This window comes from Mus musculus, chromosome 19, assembly GCF_000001635.26.
Source record: "Mus musculus strain C57BL/6J chromosome 19, GRCm38.p6 C57BL/6J".
In the NCBI taxonomy this organism is placed as follows: domain Eukaryota; kingdom Metazoa; phylum Chordata; class Mammalia; order Rodentia; family Muridae; genus Mus; species Mus musculus.
Window position 1 is genome coordinate 53,896,703 of NC_000085.6, and position 17,194 is coordinate 53,913,896.

General features: G+C 43.8%; 2 protein-coding genes across 8 annotated transcripts in view; one reads left to right on the forward strand and one right to left on the reverse strand.

Moving 5' to 3' along the window:
* The window catches only part of Gm30990 (predicted gene, 30990), a 32,820-nt gene extending 24,918 nt beyond the window's left edge, over positions 1-7,902 (reverse strand). Inside the window, exons 1-3 of the mRNA XM_030251154.1 lie at positions 7,881-7,902; positions 2,971-7,370; positions 676-782 (exon numbers count right to left, since the gene is read on the reverse strand). Of these exons, the coding sequence (XP_030107014.1) occupies positions 6,169-7,370; positions 7,881-7,902 (1,224 nt within the window). The 3' untranslated portion in view covers positions 676-782; positions 2,971-6,168. The remainder of the gene's footprint in view (positions 1-675; positions 783-2,970; positions 7,371-7,880) is intronic.
* Pdcd4 (programmed cell death 4) overlaps positions 1-17,194 on the forward strand; it is a 45,362-nt gene that overhangs the window by 4,472 nt on the left and 23,696 nt on the right. For 2 of the 7 annotated variants that reach the window (NM_001168491.1, NM_001168492.1), the window contains exons 1-5: positions 6,649-6,786; positions 10,747-10,853; positions 12,410-12,712; positions 14,226-14,320; positions 16,110-16,223. In NM_001168491.1, coding sequence (NP_001161963.1) covers positions 10,811-10,853; positions 12,410-12,712; positions 14,226-14,320; positions 16,110-16,223 — 555 coding nt within the window. In that variant the 5' untranslated portion in view covers positions 6,649-6,786; positions 10,747-10,810. Of the gene's footprint in view, positions 1-6,621; positions 6,787-6,820; positions 7,477-10,746; positions 10,854-12,409; positions 12,713-14,225; positions 14,321-16,109; positions 16,224-17,194 lie in introns of those variants that run through there. The other 5 variants (XM_030250768.1, XM_006526762.4, XM_030250770.1 and 2 more) reach the window with 5 other exon arrangements.

Genomic DNA, 17,194 nt, shown 5'->3' on the forward strand with positions numbered 1-17,194 from the left:
TCCCGGAACTTGCTCTGTAGACCAGGCTGGCCTTGAACTCAGAGGTCATGCTGCCTCTGCCCCAAGTGTGGCTTGCACCACCATTGTCCAGCTCCAGGTAGTTTTTTTTTTTTTTTTTTTATGCTGACGGAACAAAGGTCATAAACTACTTTTCAAATACGTTAGTGAGTTCCTCAGGCTGGCGGTTACAGGGAAAGGAAAGCCCTTGCAAGCCTTAGGTCTCGCACGCTGTCTGGCGCATTCTCAGCTATGGGTTGGTGGGAAGCAAGGGCATTGTTTGCACATTCCAAAGAAATTCAACTAAAAGTCACAAGGATGTGCGGTCACACACAGAGGGGGGCGATAAATGACCACTTAAGGGGTTAACAGCCCGGGACAAGTTATCTTTGGACCTATAACATTCCAACCTCTGCACAGTTGCCCAGGCTCTACCCTGTTAAGCAGCTTGGCGAGTTGCTCACTATGGGTGCAGCTTTCTTCTGAGAAAGTTAACTAACATTTAGGGCTGCTCCTGGTTGAACCTACAGAGGAGAGGAAAGCATGGTAGGCCATGATGATGGAGCACTCCCCTGAAACATGCTGGTGGAGCACTCCCCCTGAAGCATCCTGGTGGAGCACTCCCCCTGAAGCATCCTGGTGGAACACTCACCTTGAATCATCTGGTGGAGCACTCACCTGGAATCATCTGGTGGAGCACTCACCCTGAAGTATCCTGGTGAGCACTTCCCTTGAAACATCCTGATGGAGCACTCCCCCTGAAGCATCCTGGTGGATCACTCACCCTGAACAGAGACCCAAATGTTAGAGCACAATATTTCCCCAGTCTTGACCATTTTGGTGATGTGATTTTTTTTGTCTTTAGAAAAATATTATAAAGCAGCTGGGGCATCAAATGCATATTCATAATTAAACTTGCATAAAATTTAGAATTCTTTTATACCATTTGAAGTGCATCAATAAATCATTGTCCTAGATTCCTTGCCTTCAAAGAGAACTATCTAAAAATACCACACACACATACTGATACATACATACACACACATACAGATAGACACACACTCACAGATATAGTCACACAGGTATATACAGATACACACACTCACAGATATAGATACACACATACACATACATACATACATACATACACACACAGACTCACAGATACATACACATAGAGACACATACATACACACACAGACATATAGACACAGACAGACACACAGTCACAGATACAGATAGACACACACTCACAGATACAGACAGACACATACACACACAGACATGCACACACAGACATACAGACACACACAGACATATACTCACAGATACAGACAGACAGACAGACACACATATGTATGTAAGAATATTGTCCCCTCTGCAGCTATTTTTCTTTCCTTTGCATTCATAGTTCCCAGAGGAACTCATTGCCTGCTAAGTCCTATTTGGAGGACAGCTTTGTCCTTTGTACTGAAGGACTGCCAACTGCGTTTCTGGTTATGCTCAGTTGCAGAGTCTGGGGATTTTTCTGGAGGTGTGGCTTAAAAATGCCAGGCCTAGTTTTTCTATTTGGAAGTCGTCCCCCTAGATTTTTGGAAGAAGAGAAAGGGGTGTGTGTGGTGTTGCAAACATAAGAAGAGGCACAAGCCACAAGCAAAAGATCATGTGGGGAAAGAGAGGAAGGCAGCAGCCTTTGGTGCGACCAGGCGGTTGCCTGCACTCGCCTGGGAGCAAGATCACTCTTTTGGGTTTGGTTCTGTTCTCCTGTATTCTGGCCAAGCTGTCTTCACCAGGCCACGTCCATGCCCTTCCCCTGTTTCTCACCTTCCATGGAGTCAGTCTGATCTAGGGGCTGGGGATGGTTAAGCCAGGGAAGAGCTTGCTTTGCTAGCACAAGGACTCCAGTTCCATCTCCAGCACTCATACACAAAGCCTGGCATGGAGATTTGTGGCTGACTCCCAGCACCAGGGAGGTGGAGACAGGAGGACTGGGGCTTGCTGGCCGGCCCTGTAGCCTAATTGGTGAGCTCTAGGCCAATGAAAGACCTTGCCTCAAAGGAGGTGGAGGGTGTTCTTGCTGATGCCACTTGAGGTTGCCCTCCAGCATCCACATGCACGCATGCAACATGTAACTGCACAGGCACAGAGACTCATGAAATATGCGTTACAATATCGTTTTCTGGCTTTCCCCTTTTTCTTGTCACAGACTTTATTTTCTGTCCAAGATAAACAGAAGTTTGATTAACTCTGTTAATCAGCTTCAATTCCTTTGGTGTACCATCCCTTTTCTCTTGAGCCTCCCCACCACCCCTTTCCAGCTTTCTCTGCATTTCCTAGGAGAGTTGACTTTGAATCATGACGCTGCACCATTCGTTACTCTCATTGACTGCCACGAAAAAAAAAAATCTCCCATTTCTCTCCGAGGCTCCTATTAGCCTTGTTTGGCGTCTGAGGGGCAAGAGAGGATAATGGCGACTAAATGTTCTCAAACACACAACGGAGAGAAGAGAGGGTTAATTCTCAGATATGTGAAGCCTGGCCAAGAACCCTCCAAAAGAACACAAATGGAGCCTCCAGAGATGCAGTGGGAGGAGCCCGACACCAGTGGTAGTAAGCACAGGAAAGTATGGGGTTCCCCAACTGACCACTGCAAGGGCTAGAGGCGCTGGACTGTGCGTGGGCTCGGAAGTCAGAGCAAGTGTAGGTGTAGAGGTGGCAAAATTTTATTTTATTTTCCAGGGAAACGTTTTTTTCTGGCTTTCCTCATCCTGAGTTGAGCTCGTTTCTAACTTGTTATGTAGCAGGACTGATTTGGCAAACAAGCTGTATGAAAGACAAGATGCCACGAAAGTCTTTCAGAGCCGAACTGCGGAAGTCAAAGCTTCGGAGCTGCTCAGCCCTTCTGGGTATATACCGTGCTGACACACTGCACCTTCTGGGTATATACTGTGCTGACACACTGCATCTGCTTACCGTGCTGTGCCTCTGGTCACACCGTGGTCTTCTTGCCCAGGTTCTTGGAACCGTCTCTGAAGCACTTTTAACGTCAGTCAGGCGCTTCCTCCCGACTCCATCCTGCCCATCACTTCTGGGGCTTTAAGACTGCCATTTGAAAAACTCAGGGCTGAGCAGTAGAAAGGGCCTAGTGCAGCCTGGCTTCCAGACGGCCAGTCTTCCTGTCCATATGATTCCTACATGGCCCGTGCACTGAGACCTTCTTTCCTATCCTGGCTTTGATCGTAACTGGTTATGAGGGTTTGGACAACTCACTAAATTCCCGTGCATCTAATTCTCTACTCATCAAATGAAAGGTTTGAAGTAGGGGAATTCCCCAAATTTGCTCTCCACATAAAAGCCCCGTGATTACTTCTGTCTCACCTCCATCACCTCTAAAGCACAGAGTGTCCTACCCACATACTGGGAAGTGGTGAAAGTATACAGAGAAGTGCTCAGTAAACCTTAAAGCAATGCAAATGTCAGCTGGCTTCCCTAAGGTTCTTTCTGCAGCTTCCTCTTCAGGCCATGTTTCAGGTTTCACCGTTTGTGCCAAAGGAGACATGCCGTGGCTTCTTGTGGAAATTCCTCAAATCTTGTCTTCTGAAAAAGGGGGCCAAGAGATGGGTGCAGGCAAACGGGGCTGATGCTGATGCCAGTTGGATCTGCAAGTTCTCTGGAAGGAAGTGCACTACTACTCTCACTGCAGAAAGGCGGATGTTTTTCAGTTTCTTGCAAGGGTGAGAACAGTGCTTAAGAGTCAGATCTCAAATGTGGCTTCGTCCAGAGCCCCGAGGTCACCGCCGCAGGATCCTCGGCGGTTTGACTTCCATTTCTGTATTTCTAGGCCATTTACTCGTGTGCCAAACGTAACACCAACCATCTCTCTGTCCTTTTTCTGATTAGTGGATGGCTTCATGCGGTTGTCCAGGCTGGCCTTGGGACACATGGAAGTCCTCTTGCCTCTCTCTGCTAACTGCTGGAATCACAGGTGTGACCGTGCCTGGCATCTGGCGTCACTCTTGCCTGTGGGATGGAGGGAAACTTCATTATCAAAGCTTTGCAACCACAGACAGATCCTCGATTGAGATCGACTCTTATTTTGCCCATACCCCATTGAGTGAGTCCTTCCTTGACACTAGAGGAAAATTTGGTTGTCTCTTGTTCATCATTCCCAGGACTCCTGTGGTGCTATCTAAGTTCTTGGCAGAGCCTCTCAAGGTGTTAGGACTTGAACGAATCCCAGAGAACCCTTGAAGTAGATTATGACTTCTTTTATAGTTTGCCAAGAGCACAGCTGGATTAGTTAGGTGCTTTTCACAGACTGGGCAGCCAATAAATAGCTGCAGATTGATTTGCTCTGCAAGAGTTCTTGGTACCTGGTTACTTTCCTATTTCTAGTGCATTTCTTTCATGTTTATCCTTTTAGAACATTTAGCTGTAACAGCACAGGTTTCCTGGATCCAGTGTGGCTGGAAGGAATGTCGGTGATAGTGTCTGTCATCATCTATAGTCCCAAAGTGGTTTCTTGCAACACATTCCAGGATATCTTGAAGAAAAAGAGTTCTGTGTTTAAATAAATAGAGAGACATTGAGTTTCATAGGCTGGCCACCAAAGTTGCCAAAGAGTTAGGAGTAAAGGAAAATGTAACTTGGTTGAAAGGTGTTCTTTCCAAGACGTGGCCATGAAACAGTTTCTCCCCTACATTTTTTTTTCAGGATGCCTATTAAAGTACTACAAAAATTCATGTACTTCTGAATTTTACTGGTAAAGAAACAAGTCTTGAGGAGAGAGTGGGGTTGTTATAGAGAGAGACTAAGCAGCTGGGACAAGAACATCATTCCTATTTTGTCCAAACTGGTCAACCACATACTAAGGTGTGTTTGGGAATTTCAGGTATCAGGGTGAGGGTGGAGATGGTTAGCAGAAGGGATTTGAATGTTTTATTCTCTACTAGGCCTTTTTCCCCCCCAGGGAGCAATTAGACAATATTTTCCCAGGGGGCAGATTTCCTAAACAGACTCTTTTAAAGGTCCAAGATTCCCTTTTAAAAATGGGAGTTGTTTATTCTTATCTCCTGATTTTGGGATAGTTGCCTTATAAAGCCTGGATGTAGTAGCATGTGCCAAGTGACGCTTTAGATGCTGGCCATGTGAGGAAGTCCCGAGCAAGAGCCGGTGATGACTACTGACTTTTGGGATTCTCTGTGAGCTCGCACAAGGCGTACTTATTACATGGGTATAATATATCTACAAAGCACCTCTCAAGCTCACCATACTAAGGGTGAGTGAGACACGGGGCTTGTGGGACAAGCCAGGACTGGGACTCAGATGAAACAATGCCGGGCAGAATGTCCTCAGTCCCTGCAGACTGGCTGGTGCTCCGCGGAATCAGGTTTCAGAAAATGGATCATACTGGCATGAGACTTGATAAAGACTGAGGGAGGCTGAGAGACTTGGATAAGATGTACCAGGCAGAGAGGCCATCTAGGAGAGACATTTCGAGATGATATGATAAAAGACCTGGCAAGACACAAGGGAGGATGCGGAGCAGTGAGCTGTCCAAGTGGGTTCAGGAGGACGGGTATCCAGGGGTTAGGGTGTGCAGACATAGCCTTGAAGCCTATAAGTCGCACTGTGGGCTCTAGGGTGTCTGCTGAGAAGCAGGCACTCCAGGGAGGCAGTGGGGAGCTTGTGAAGGTGTGTGTGTGTGTGTGTGTGTGTGTGTGTGTGTGTGTGTGAAGAACATTAGATAACACCAGGCAGTAAGAGCCGGGGTAGAAAGGCCCACGTTAGGGGATGGTGGTTGCTATCGAGCAGTTCAGTTCTGAAAAGACCAAGGGAAACATTCTGGTATTGCCATTCAGACTAAAGGTAAACATGGCCAGAGAAAGCAGGTCAGTCACTTTCCAGGTGCACAGGAAGAACATACGGTGCTGCACATTATCTCAGGCGATAACATCCGAGACAAAATGAAGGCTAGAGATGGCAGCCAGAAGGAAACGTCACAGAAGACAGCTAGAGAGGGCTGATTCAATACACAAACCATAGCCATGGTTGAGAAACCCAGCTTTGGAAAGAATGCAAGCACCATAGTGGCCTGGCTGGTTAGCAAAGGGACTTCAGTTTTTGTATCTCTTTATCTGGGAAAAGGGAGCGATTTTTATCTCAAAGGGGTTAGGCTTTTCCTGCGAGAAACTTCCTGAGCACGTGGACACACGGCAGGAGCCACGCGAGAGCAAGGACCAGCGGGCAGAAGTTAAGTAGTGGTTGCAGATTCTCCCAGACGCCCAGAAATAGTGGGGACCTCAGGAAATCCACAACCGCCCTAGAATTGGGCTGAGACGCCCTGTAGAGAGGACTGGCCGGTCTGGTCCACGAGCCGCGCCCCAGCCCCCAGCCCCCAGCCCGGCACAGCCCTCCGCCCGCTTTCACAACCCGGCCCTCTGCACTTAACCCCCACTCTGGCTGGTGGCCGAGCGGGTCCCAAGCCCAGCGCGCATGCGCCGACGGCGCCCCGCCCCCCTGAGCCCCGCCCCTATTTCCACGTCTCACTTCCCCTAGCTCTGCCTCGCCGCCTCGGCTGCAGCTCGGCCGCCACGATTGGCTGCGGGACGTCCTCCTCTCGGCCAATAGACGCCACGCCGTCGCCCCCGTGTTACTGGGTAGAACAAAACAAAAACAAACAGAGCGAGCGGGGCCAGAGGCGCTCCGAGGCAGCGGCGGCGGAGGCTGAGGAACGGGGTCGGGGCCCGGCGGACCGGAGACCCGGGCGAGCGGCGGCGGCCCGAGGGGGTCAGTACTGTGGGCGCGGCTCGCACGCTCGGGCGGGCGGCGTCCTCGTCCCTTAGGCCCGGGTCGGCGGAGGCTGCCGCACGTTGGGAGGGGGAGGGGGCGTGGAGGCCTCGCCGCGGGGGTCGGGACGCTCGGTCCCTGTCCACGCTGGCCCTGGAGCCCTCCGGCCACCGGCGCTCGCCCAACGCCCGGGGCTGCGGGGAGCTGCCGGTGCTCGCTCTCCGAGGCCGGGTCGGTCGGGCCGGGGAGCTGCAGCACGGGCCCGCCCCCTCCTCCGCAGCCCCATCCCCGGCGGCCGGGCGTGCGTGGCTGCGTGCGCTCGCGGTGAGAGGAGCCTCCGGGCGCCCGGTCCGACGCAGTTGGACGCGGGGGACGGGACGGTAGGAGAGGGGTGTCGTCCGGACGGAGATCCGGTGAGGGGTCGGTGCCCCGAACCGAGGCCTGGTCCGCCTCGGCCGGCCCTGCCCGCTGCCGGAGGGTTGGGGTCCTGCGGGACAGGCGTCGGTCGGTGCGGGCACGGGGCGGGGACAGCTGCCCTCCCGGCCCTGTGCCAACTCCTCCTTGCAGTCTCCTGTACAGGGTCCCTTAAAAAAAGTACAATACAACCTAGAGAAAACAAAGCCGAGAAGGGAGCCCCCTCTCTGTGAACGCATGCTGTGTCTGCTGCCCGTGGCTGTCCGCTACTGTAATGTACGTAGAGGGCGTGCTTTTTGGTTTTTGGTTTTGGTTTTTTGTTTTTGCTTTCCCTGAACAGCCTCAGAACTGCAGATGTAGGTCTCGCCTATCTTCCCCGAGCCCCTCCTTGGGAACTGGCTCTGTAAACCAGCCTCTGTAGTCGACTACCTGCTATGAATGATTCAAAATGCGGCTCCGGGCCTGGGTGAGGGGTGGGTGTGAGGCCTACGAGCTGCGTTTAAGACATTTTGATAGCTTCACAGCTGTAATACTCTTGATTTAAGAGTTTGAAATTTTAGGGGAAGGCCCTAGCATATATATTCGTGCTCGTATTTATATCCATAATATGCGTGCGATATCTATCTATATATCTATATCTATCTCGTGGTAAGAGTAGAGGAAAATAAAATACTTGTTACGGCTGCAAAAATAAATGTACATGGTTGCTCTCAGTAGTGGTTGCTTTTGCGTTATTGTTGTAGAGTGCTCTTAGCAGAATGCAAGTTGCTAATTAATGTGACTGCATCCCAGGGAAGAATTAAGGTCATTTTCTAGTTAACATGTGGTCTAAACTTGACTTCCAAAATGTCAAAGTAATTTATCGGGCATTTAGGAAATGCACTGGATAACAGTTAATTTCAGCTTAATCGTTTTTAGCTGTATACATAGCTTCCCCTTACCCCATGGGAAATGATTTTGTATAGATTAGTGTGGAGCAAATGGAATTTAGATTTTTTTGTTGTTGTTGTTGCTGTTGTTTTGCCTAAGGTTGAGGTAAGTATTTTAAGGATCGTTAAATTAAAAGAAAAAAAAAAGCCCACTGAAGAGAGTGTCACATACTGTCCTTTAGAACAGCTGTGAAGCTATGGGTGTGTCTGCGTCTTGACTGCTTGATCCAGTTGTTATGGTCTGGAGATAGAACTATTTTTTGGTTGTTATAATTAATAAAACATCATATCATGTGATAGTTATTTCCTGATAGCTGTTTTCAGTATCATATCTTTAGTGATTGGAAAGCAGTTTTAACAGTTGGTGTACAAGTCCACGTTGTTAAAAGCTGCTTTTTGTTAACCCTAAGAAGGACTTCCTTGTAAGGCACTCTAAGCTCATGTACTGAATGTACAGCGTCTGGGTTCTCGTGGTCGTTCACCCAGTGTGAACAACCTTGCAGAGAACATCCTTTCCTTCTAAACCTCTTGAGTTGTGTGCAAAGGGAATACGTGAAGCTCATGAAATAATGCTTACACAATTAGTTCACTGTGAATGTCAAAGGGCTTGATAAGCACTACTTATATTTCCCCCATTATTAGACAGATGCTGCAGAAAATATTTCCTCAGAGACTATACTTGCATCTAGAATGAAAATCACACTTCACAGTGTTAAATTCAAATCACATCAGAGCTGACAGACTTTCTCTAGCATGTAATTCATGCACACACTGAAGGAAAGCAGGACATGGCCTTTTCAGCCATGGAAGGTAGCAAAAATTTCCATTTCCAAACTACACTTGGTCTTATATTTGTATGACTCTCTGTGTATCTATTTTAAAATTCATTTTTCTAGATCCTAAGTTGTTTAAAATGAAGTAAGCAGCCATGTAGACTTGCATGTTAGTTAATTCTGAGTAGAATTAGAGAATGCTTTTTACCATGTTCTCTTGGGCAGGATGATAACATCTTGATGTAGCCTAACAGTTACGACATGAATTCAACATCAGGTGCTATTCTTGTTTCACAAGTTAATATCCTTTTAGAGAAAAACGATATAGAGCTAAAGGGTCTTACGCGTGTCATCTAAGTTCTATCACCTGTCTGCTCTCCACCACAGCACACAAGGGCCGCTTGTGGAGGTGTTAAACTCCTGCCGATCCTTGCTTGTGCTGCCTCTAGTGCTGGATTACAGATGTGGTTTTACCACGTCTGCCTTTTATTTGTTCTTAAAGTAGGTTGAGTGTTTTTTTAAATGAAAATTTTAGATTATAGAAGCGACATGCTGAATATAAATCACATAAGAGAAAGGGTTACTTAAAAAACGTCTTCCTGTTTCAGCGCCTCATAAAAAGTGTAGTGGGCGGGGTAATGACCCTACAGCTGCTGCTGCGGTCAGAAAAGATCAGTACATGAAATATTCTTGATTAGTCAAAACTGCTGTTTTTATTTTGGAGTAAATTTTAGATTTTGTTAGAGAGTTACCCAATACTTATGTCCCTGTATGTGGATGTAAAGTTAACTTTAAGACTGTATTAAATGTGGGCTGGAAAGAGGAACATGTGTTAAGAGTGCATAATGTTCTTCCAGAGGACCTGAGTTTGGTTCCCAGCATTCTCATTTGTTAACTCACAGCTCCCTGTGAGTCCAGCTCTGGGGGATCTAGTGCCTACTTCTACTCTGCACAGCTACCTAAACACAGTGTGGCTTGCAAGCACTTGAGAGCATACACACACATACACCACACACATCACACACACCACACACACACACACACCATACACACACCACACACACCATGCACACACACACACACCACATACACACATACCACACACACACACACACACCACACACACATACACACACCATACACCACACACACACCATACACCACACACACAAACATGCCACACACACACCCCACACCACACACACCACACACACACACACACACACACACACACCACAACCACACACACACCATACACCACACACACAACACACACACACCACAACCACACACACACCATACACCACACACACACCACACACACACATACACACACACACATACACACACCACCACACACACACCACACACACACATACACACACACTACAACCACACACACACACACCAACCACACACACACCATACACCACACACACACACATACACACACACACACACACACACACATCCAGACACACCCCCCCCCACACCCACACACCCACAGGTGGGGGGAGTCTTAAGAGATTTGGTGTGTATGTTTAAGTTAAAAGCTATGTGTGTTACAAACATTTCTTTAAACCTTACATTTAAGGGATTCATTGGCACATGCTGAAATCTGATGCATTTTTATCTCAATCTTTTTCTTCCTTCTCTTTGTCTCAGAAAAGCTCTTGGAGAAGTTTGGAGCTAAGTATTAATTTGATTAACTTTGAAAGCATAGCAAATTCCTAAAAAGGGACTTAGGCTTTTTTTTTTTTTTCATTTTATTCAAGTAAGTTGACTTTAATTGTGTCAGTTTAGAAGCCGTTGAACCTTTTTCATTTCTTTTTTTTTTTAAATAGATCCTCAAGGAAGACTTGCATTTAGTAAGTTGTGTATAATCAGTGCAAGCGAAATTAAGGAAAAATGGATATAGAAAATGAGCAGACACTGAATGTGAACCCCACTGGTGAGTAGTGTCCTAACCCCTGCCTTGTGACCAAACTTGAAACTATTCCATATTTTATGTGGGGAAAATGAGAGTAAAACGTTTAAAGTACTTTTTTAGCCATGCATAAGGTATCCTAGCTCTGCAAAAAGGCAGCAGAAACTCGTAAAAGATCTTCAAAAGACAGGGAAAGATGTCTAGTGAAGTTGGAATATTTGCATTTAAAAGTATTGAGTGTGGTGCGCTTAGCAGGGACAGTGTGCATGATGCTACGGTACACAGTAAGAACTTGTACACTTTATTCTGAGGTCATGTGGAAAGCTTTGAGAGTTTTTCAGTAAGGGCATGCTTTAGAAAACCACTCTGTTCACTTTGGAGTCTGTTTTGAAGATGGAAGGCTGAGAGACAGAGACTAATGAAATGCTGTAACACACTGAGTGTGCTTGGTTTGGATCGCAGCGTTTTCTTAGTAACATTTGTACTTTTGCTAAGAATCTAAAAGGATTGAATAAGTCTATGCTTTTTAGATTGATTAAATTTTTAAAGTCATATATGTCAACTTTACATCATAATAGTAATTATCATCATTACAATTAGGCACCAGACAGTTTGGGTGATTTGTCTCTGGCTTGGGTTACCCATCTGGAACAAAACTGCTGGAGGAGTAGTGAAGTCAGTGGCCTTTCTGACTTAAAACTGTTTCTAGAGCAAGGCTGAGGTTGCCATGTGATCTTCAAAGACATCTGAGACAGGGAGAGTGGTCTGTTGGGTGCTGTTGACAGGAAGTACAGTCTGGTAATGTACTTCTTTGAGGCTATGACCAGGGAAGATTACTATGGAAGGAAGCATTGCGTGCTGCAGTGGGTTGCATGATCATGGTATGACCATGTAGTGTCCCTGAGGCTTGACTTGTTAGGATGGCTTCCATGGAGGAAATGAGATTAGGGGTATATTTTGAAGAATTCTGATAGAAGATTAGTTACTAAATGACTTCTAAGCAAAAGACGTTTGGAATCATTTTAGGTGCTAATGAGCCAAGATGTGTGGCTGGGAACTTTGCAGAGATAGAGATTTGGGGAATAGCTGAGGAGGTGGAGGTGATGGTTTGAGAGCCTTCCCTAGGTTGACAGCAGGGTATTCGATTACATATTTGTCAAATGTGGATTGCAGACTAATGTCTCCTAAGCATTTGTAATTGAACAGGGAATGTTTTGAAAGTAGTTTAAATACTCCCTGATTTCCTCATCTGTATGAAGTGCTGAACTTGTACTGTCCAGCATAGCCTAGAAAGTATGCTATAGTTTTATGCTCTTCATACTGACAAAGGTTTTATTACCCAAGCATGTGTAATAACCTCTTTTTAGAAAACCCTGTTAATTAAAATTCAGTACCTTCATTTACTTTCCTTGATAATGGGAAAAATAATCTTATTTGTTCTTTATAAAATTGCCAATGTATGACTACTACTAGCCTAAAAAATGTTAATTTCATGTGAAGTAACTAAATTAGGTTTTACTTCACATAACAGTGGATACTGGAAATACTTAGCTTAGTTTTTTTTCATTTTCTCTTTTAAGACCCTGACAATTTAAGCGACTCTCTCTTTTCTGGAGATGAAGAAAATGCTGGCACTGAAGAAATAAAGAATGAAATAAATGGAAATTGGATTTCCGCATCTACTATTAATGAAGCTAGAATCAATGCAAAAGCCAAAAGACGACTGCGGAAAAATTCATCCCGGGACTCTGGCCGAGGAGACTCAGTCAGTGACAATGGAAGTGAAGCGGTTAGAAGTGGAGTTGCTGTGCCCACCAGTCCAAAAGGAAGGTTGCTAGATAGGCGGTCCAGATCTGGGAAAGGAAGGGGGCTGCCAAAGAAAGGTTAGTGTGTGCTGTGCAAAGAAACAACTGGAAGAACCCCAGATCCTGTGCCAGGAGTCCCTTGTTCTAAATGGACAAAAGCATTAACCGCTCCAGGCTTATGATTGCGTACATCTTTACGGGAGAGCTGAAGGCCCATACCACTTTTCTTTTTAGGTTGATTTTTTTTCTTTGGGGTAAACTTTCTCTTTCCCCTAAGCAAAATAAAGTAAACATTGATGCTTTCTTTCAGTTATGATTTTATACACTCTATGAAGGTGGTCAGGTTTATTATAACTGTTATCAAATGAGTCTATGTTCATTGTTAAAGTAGTAACTATGCATTTGGTGACATCTATGTAGATCTGGGTTTGTGTTCTCTTTTAGTTCTGCTGCTTGAGTGCTGTAATAGATTGATTTATCTCACTGCTGTATCCAGTGCCTAGACTATGGGTAGACATTTAAAATTCATTTGGGTGAGGGTCTTTCAGCTTCTGTCCATAGTGGGATTTCTGTAGAATTTGGAGATTGGATTGGATTTTGAATGGTGTGAGCTTCAGTTATACATTTAAGGCACGGATAATTTAAATGGACCTTGTGATGAAAGTGCTTAGAAGGAGGGGAAACTGAAACAGGGAGATTGAATGTCAGCATCTTCTATTAATGAACAAAGAACTAATGCCAAGACAAAAGGATGATTATGAAAATTTGTTAAGGTGAATAGAGAAAGATAAATATATTAGTATTCAGGTAAAGTATAGTGGTCTTTCAGAAATTATTTTGTGACTAGCTACATAATTATATGAATCAAAGTGGCCCATAGTTATCTGGTTTTGGTCTGCTGTGTTGGCAAGGATTATACTCCAGGTATAGAATGAAAACTTAAAAAGGGGGAAATGGCATTATGAAGGCTTTTTAAAAGTATTATTTTAGACGAATTTGGCTTTGTAAAAATGCCACAGTAAATTGCTATGGACAAGCAACTTGTTGAGTTGAAGTTGTAGTCTTTGATCTGTATACCAAAGTAGAGAGAAACAGCTGTCAGTGCTGTTGATTTTTAAATAGTAATTATTTGTTAAAATACTGCTAATTTCTAAGTTTAGTTTAATGTGCACTTGATGTGGAAGAATATTACATGTTAGCATGATGGTGGTCAATATGGATCTCTGTGGAATGATTCTTTTTTACGTGTTGAGCTTTTAATGGCACATATACTGGTCCAAATGTTTCTCTTCTTTCTTTTTTTTTTCTGGTTCCAAGAACTGTCAAAATTTAGAGCTTCACCATAGGGTCATGTTCTGAAAGGTCTGTGGTATGGCTGTTGCTCAGATTAAAAAAAAAGTACTATGAAGATATTTTTCTAAGTTATTTTAAATTGATGCTTTTGAAAATAGCTAATCTTGAAAAAGTTATCTAAATAGGAGTTTCAAGTGTAATTCTCAACTGGAAAATAATTAGCATAAGAATTTTTACATTTGAAATTATTTCAGATTTCAGTTAATATTTGTAAACTATCATCTATCTGAACTTTCAGGTGGTGCAGGCGGCAAGGGTGTCTGGGGCACACCTGGACAGGTGTATGATGTGGAAGAGGTGGATGTGAAAGATCCAAACTATGATGACGACCAGGTATCAACTATTTTTTTTATATATTCAATGTTTGTAAGATTTCTTGGTTTTTCACCCATAAGATTGTCAAGTAATACATGGTCATATATCAATACTCCATAGCTATGAAGATATATACAACATATATGGCAAAATCATATATACAGATTGGGAAAATAAGTTTTTTGATAGTAAAATGTATATAATTTCCACTTGTTTTGGGAGTCAAGAGGAGGTTTTTTATTGACTTGACTAATGATAATAAAGGAGGACTGGGATAGCCTGGGCTGCCGGTATCAGGCTCCTTTTTAGAGTCACTATTGAACACAAGTACTAGTATAGATGTTATTTTGAGGACACGTGCATTTTCTCTCTTATGATAATACTTAGTAAGAAATGTCTTAATGCATCATTGTGAAGTTCTTTTTGTCTTTTTAATGGGAAAATTTCAAAAGTAATTGGTACAATGAACCTACTGGTACTCGTCTTTCAGCTTCACCAGAGTCACTGCGTTAACTTACAGACAATCTTTTTTTTCTTTTAGACCAGGCTGGCCTCGAACTCAGAAATCCTCCTGCCTCTGCCTCCTGAGTGCTGGGATTAAAGGCGTGCACCACCACGCCCAGCCCCAGACAATCTTATTTAATCTTGTATCTGTTTACTTGAAAATGTCAGTGTGTGTGTCAGCTTGTTTTTCTTTCTGTACATCACTCCTATGCATGCACTTACCAGTTTTAACAGGTGGATATGAAACATTTCTAAGAGATAATAAAAATATTTAAAGGCTGTGGGATTGAAATACAATATACTCTGCTAAATATTAGTCTTTTAAGTATATGCTGCAAATAGTATTTTAAGTGACAAGTTGTAGATAAAATACTTTAGCTTTTCTATAGAGGAGACACATGGATTGGTGATAAGCATTTTAATCTTACTGAAATTATGCTTGAACTGTTTTTTCTTAGATTTTTAGTCATTACAATATTGATCTCTTTTTTTATATTTTGAAAGTTTCTGGTTTTGACAATATTAGTACATAGATAAGAATGCTTAATCTTGTTAAAAAGTCAAGTTTTAATGAAAGTATGTGCTAGGATGCCATATTAAAGGTTTTGGGTTAAAAAGTTGGTTTTTGAGGAATATAAAAGTTAACGTGAAAGCTGAGACGGCTTGGTAGGTAAGGTGCTTGGTAGGCAGGCGTGGAGCTTGAGTTTGCATTTCTAGCACCTGCCTCAGAGCTGGACATGGTGGTGCCTATCTGTGATCTCAGCTTTGGGAAGGGAGATGAGTGGGTTCCAGGCTTGCTAGATGGGAGCAACTCAGCGAGAGACTTTGTCTCAGAACATGAGGTGAAAGGGACAGGGAGATGGCTGAGGAGGGAAAAGCACTTTATGTACAAATTGGGCAACTTGAGTGTAGTCTTCACAGTCAGGAAACCCATATGAAAAACCCGCTATGGTGAGTGTGTCTCTCATCCAGTGCTTCAGTGGGGGGATGGGAGGTGGAGGTAAATTCGACCTCTGGTCCCTGCCCATCATATGCATGTATGGCACATAGTCCTCTCCCTACCCAGGTAAGTCAGCGTGCAATAGAGAGTTTGGAGAAAACTCATGTATTTGCTCCAGTGAATGGCTTCAGTCTGTCTCTAGCTTGTTGAGGTTGTTTTGAAAGTGGCTGCATGCAGACCCTGTGCAGTTAAAACAGGAGGTATATCTTTGTCTTGCCTTACTGGTGATCACTAACCAGCTGAACTGTGAAAGTATCATTTCAGTTTATCTGAATATTTAATCTATAATTCCCCTTCTTTCAGGAGAACTGTGTTTATGAAACTGTAGTTTTGCCCCTGGATGAGACCGCATTTGAGAAGACTCTAACACCAATTATACAGGAATACTTTGAGCATGGAGATACAAATGAAGTTGCGGTAGGTTTCAAGTTGCAGGGAGAAAACACACTGTTAAACCTGTGTAGAATGATTTTGGACTACTCTGGATAAATTTATGTTTTTTTCTTTTGTAACAACAACAAATTTCACAATCAGGAAGGGAACTTCTGGACATGGTGGTTTATGCCTAAAATCCCAGTACTTGAGATGTAAAGGTCGGTAGCACAGGTCTGGGTTTGAAGCCAGTCTGGGCTACATAGGGCTTCGAAAGAAAAAAGGAAAAGAGGGATACAATTTTTTCCTTAAACAATTTTTCTTACATAGTTCTGGGCTCTGATGATACTTCTATGCCATTTCCTTTTGAGGAAAACGCCACAGGCACTATTTCTATATTTTTAAAGCATCTGGTTTTATAATCTAGACACTTCTGTGGAATTTATAGACCCTGTGTAGCCTCTTCAGGAGCTTCAGAATGATCTGTTTTGGGGGAGATTAAAAAATATCTGTACTCTCCAAGAAACAGCGTTTATACAGAGATTTGGAAAAGGATGTATATGGGCACCAGGAGAATCAACCTAAGCTTTGAATCATAGTTTGTATGGGGATAATTAATGTGTTTGTAGTAAATTTTCATAAAGTAAATCTCGGAGGTAAAATAAAGTGACTAGTTTTATTAGAATTATGGGCCTGAGCTATAACAGTTATTAATTGGAAGTCATTTATAATTATTAAACTCCAACCTGGGCTTTTGATTTGTTTGTTACATAGGTTTGGTAGCTTTGGATTTATAGAATTACAGTGTAAAACAACTATTTGTTTATTGCATTCTGCTGTGTGACAGGTTTTTCTGGGGAGACACAACACATACACACATTTACTTATATCAGAGAGGGAACCCATGATAGTCCAAAATACAGACACCACCACAGTCCAGTTTGTTGAGCCAATGAGTTTTATTGGGATTATTTACAGGAATATGGATGAGGAGTTACTTCCATGAGCAGAAATGG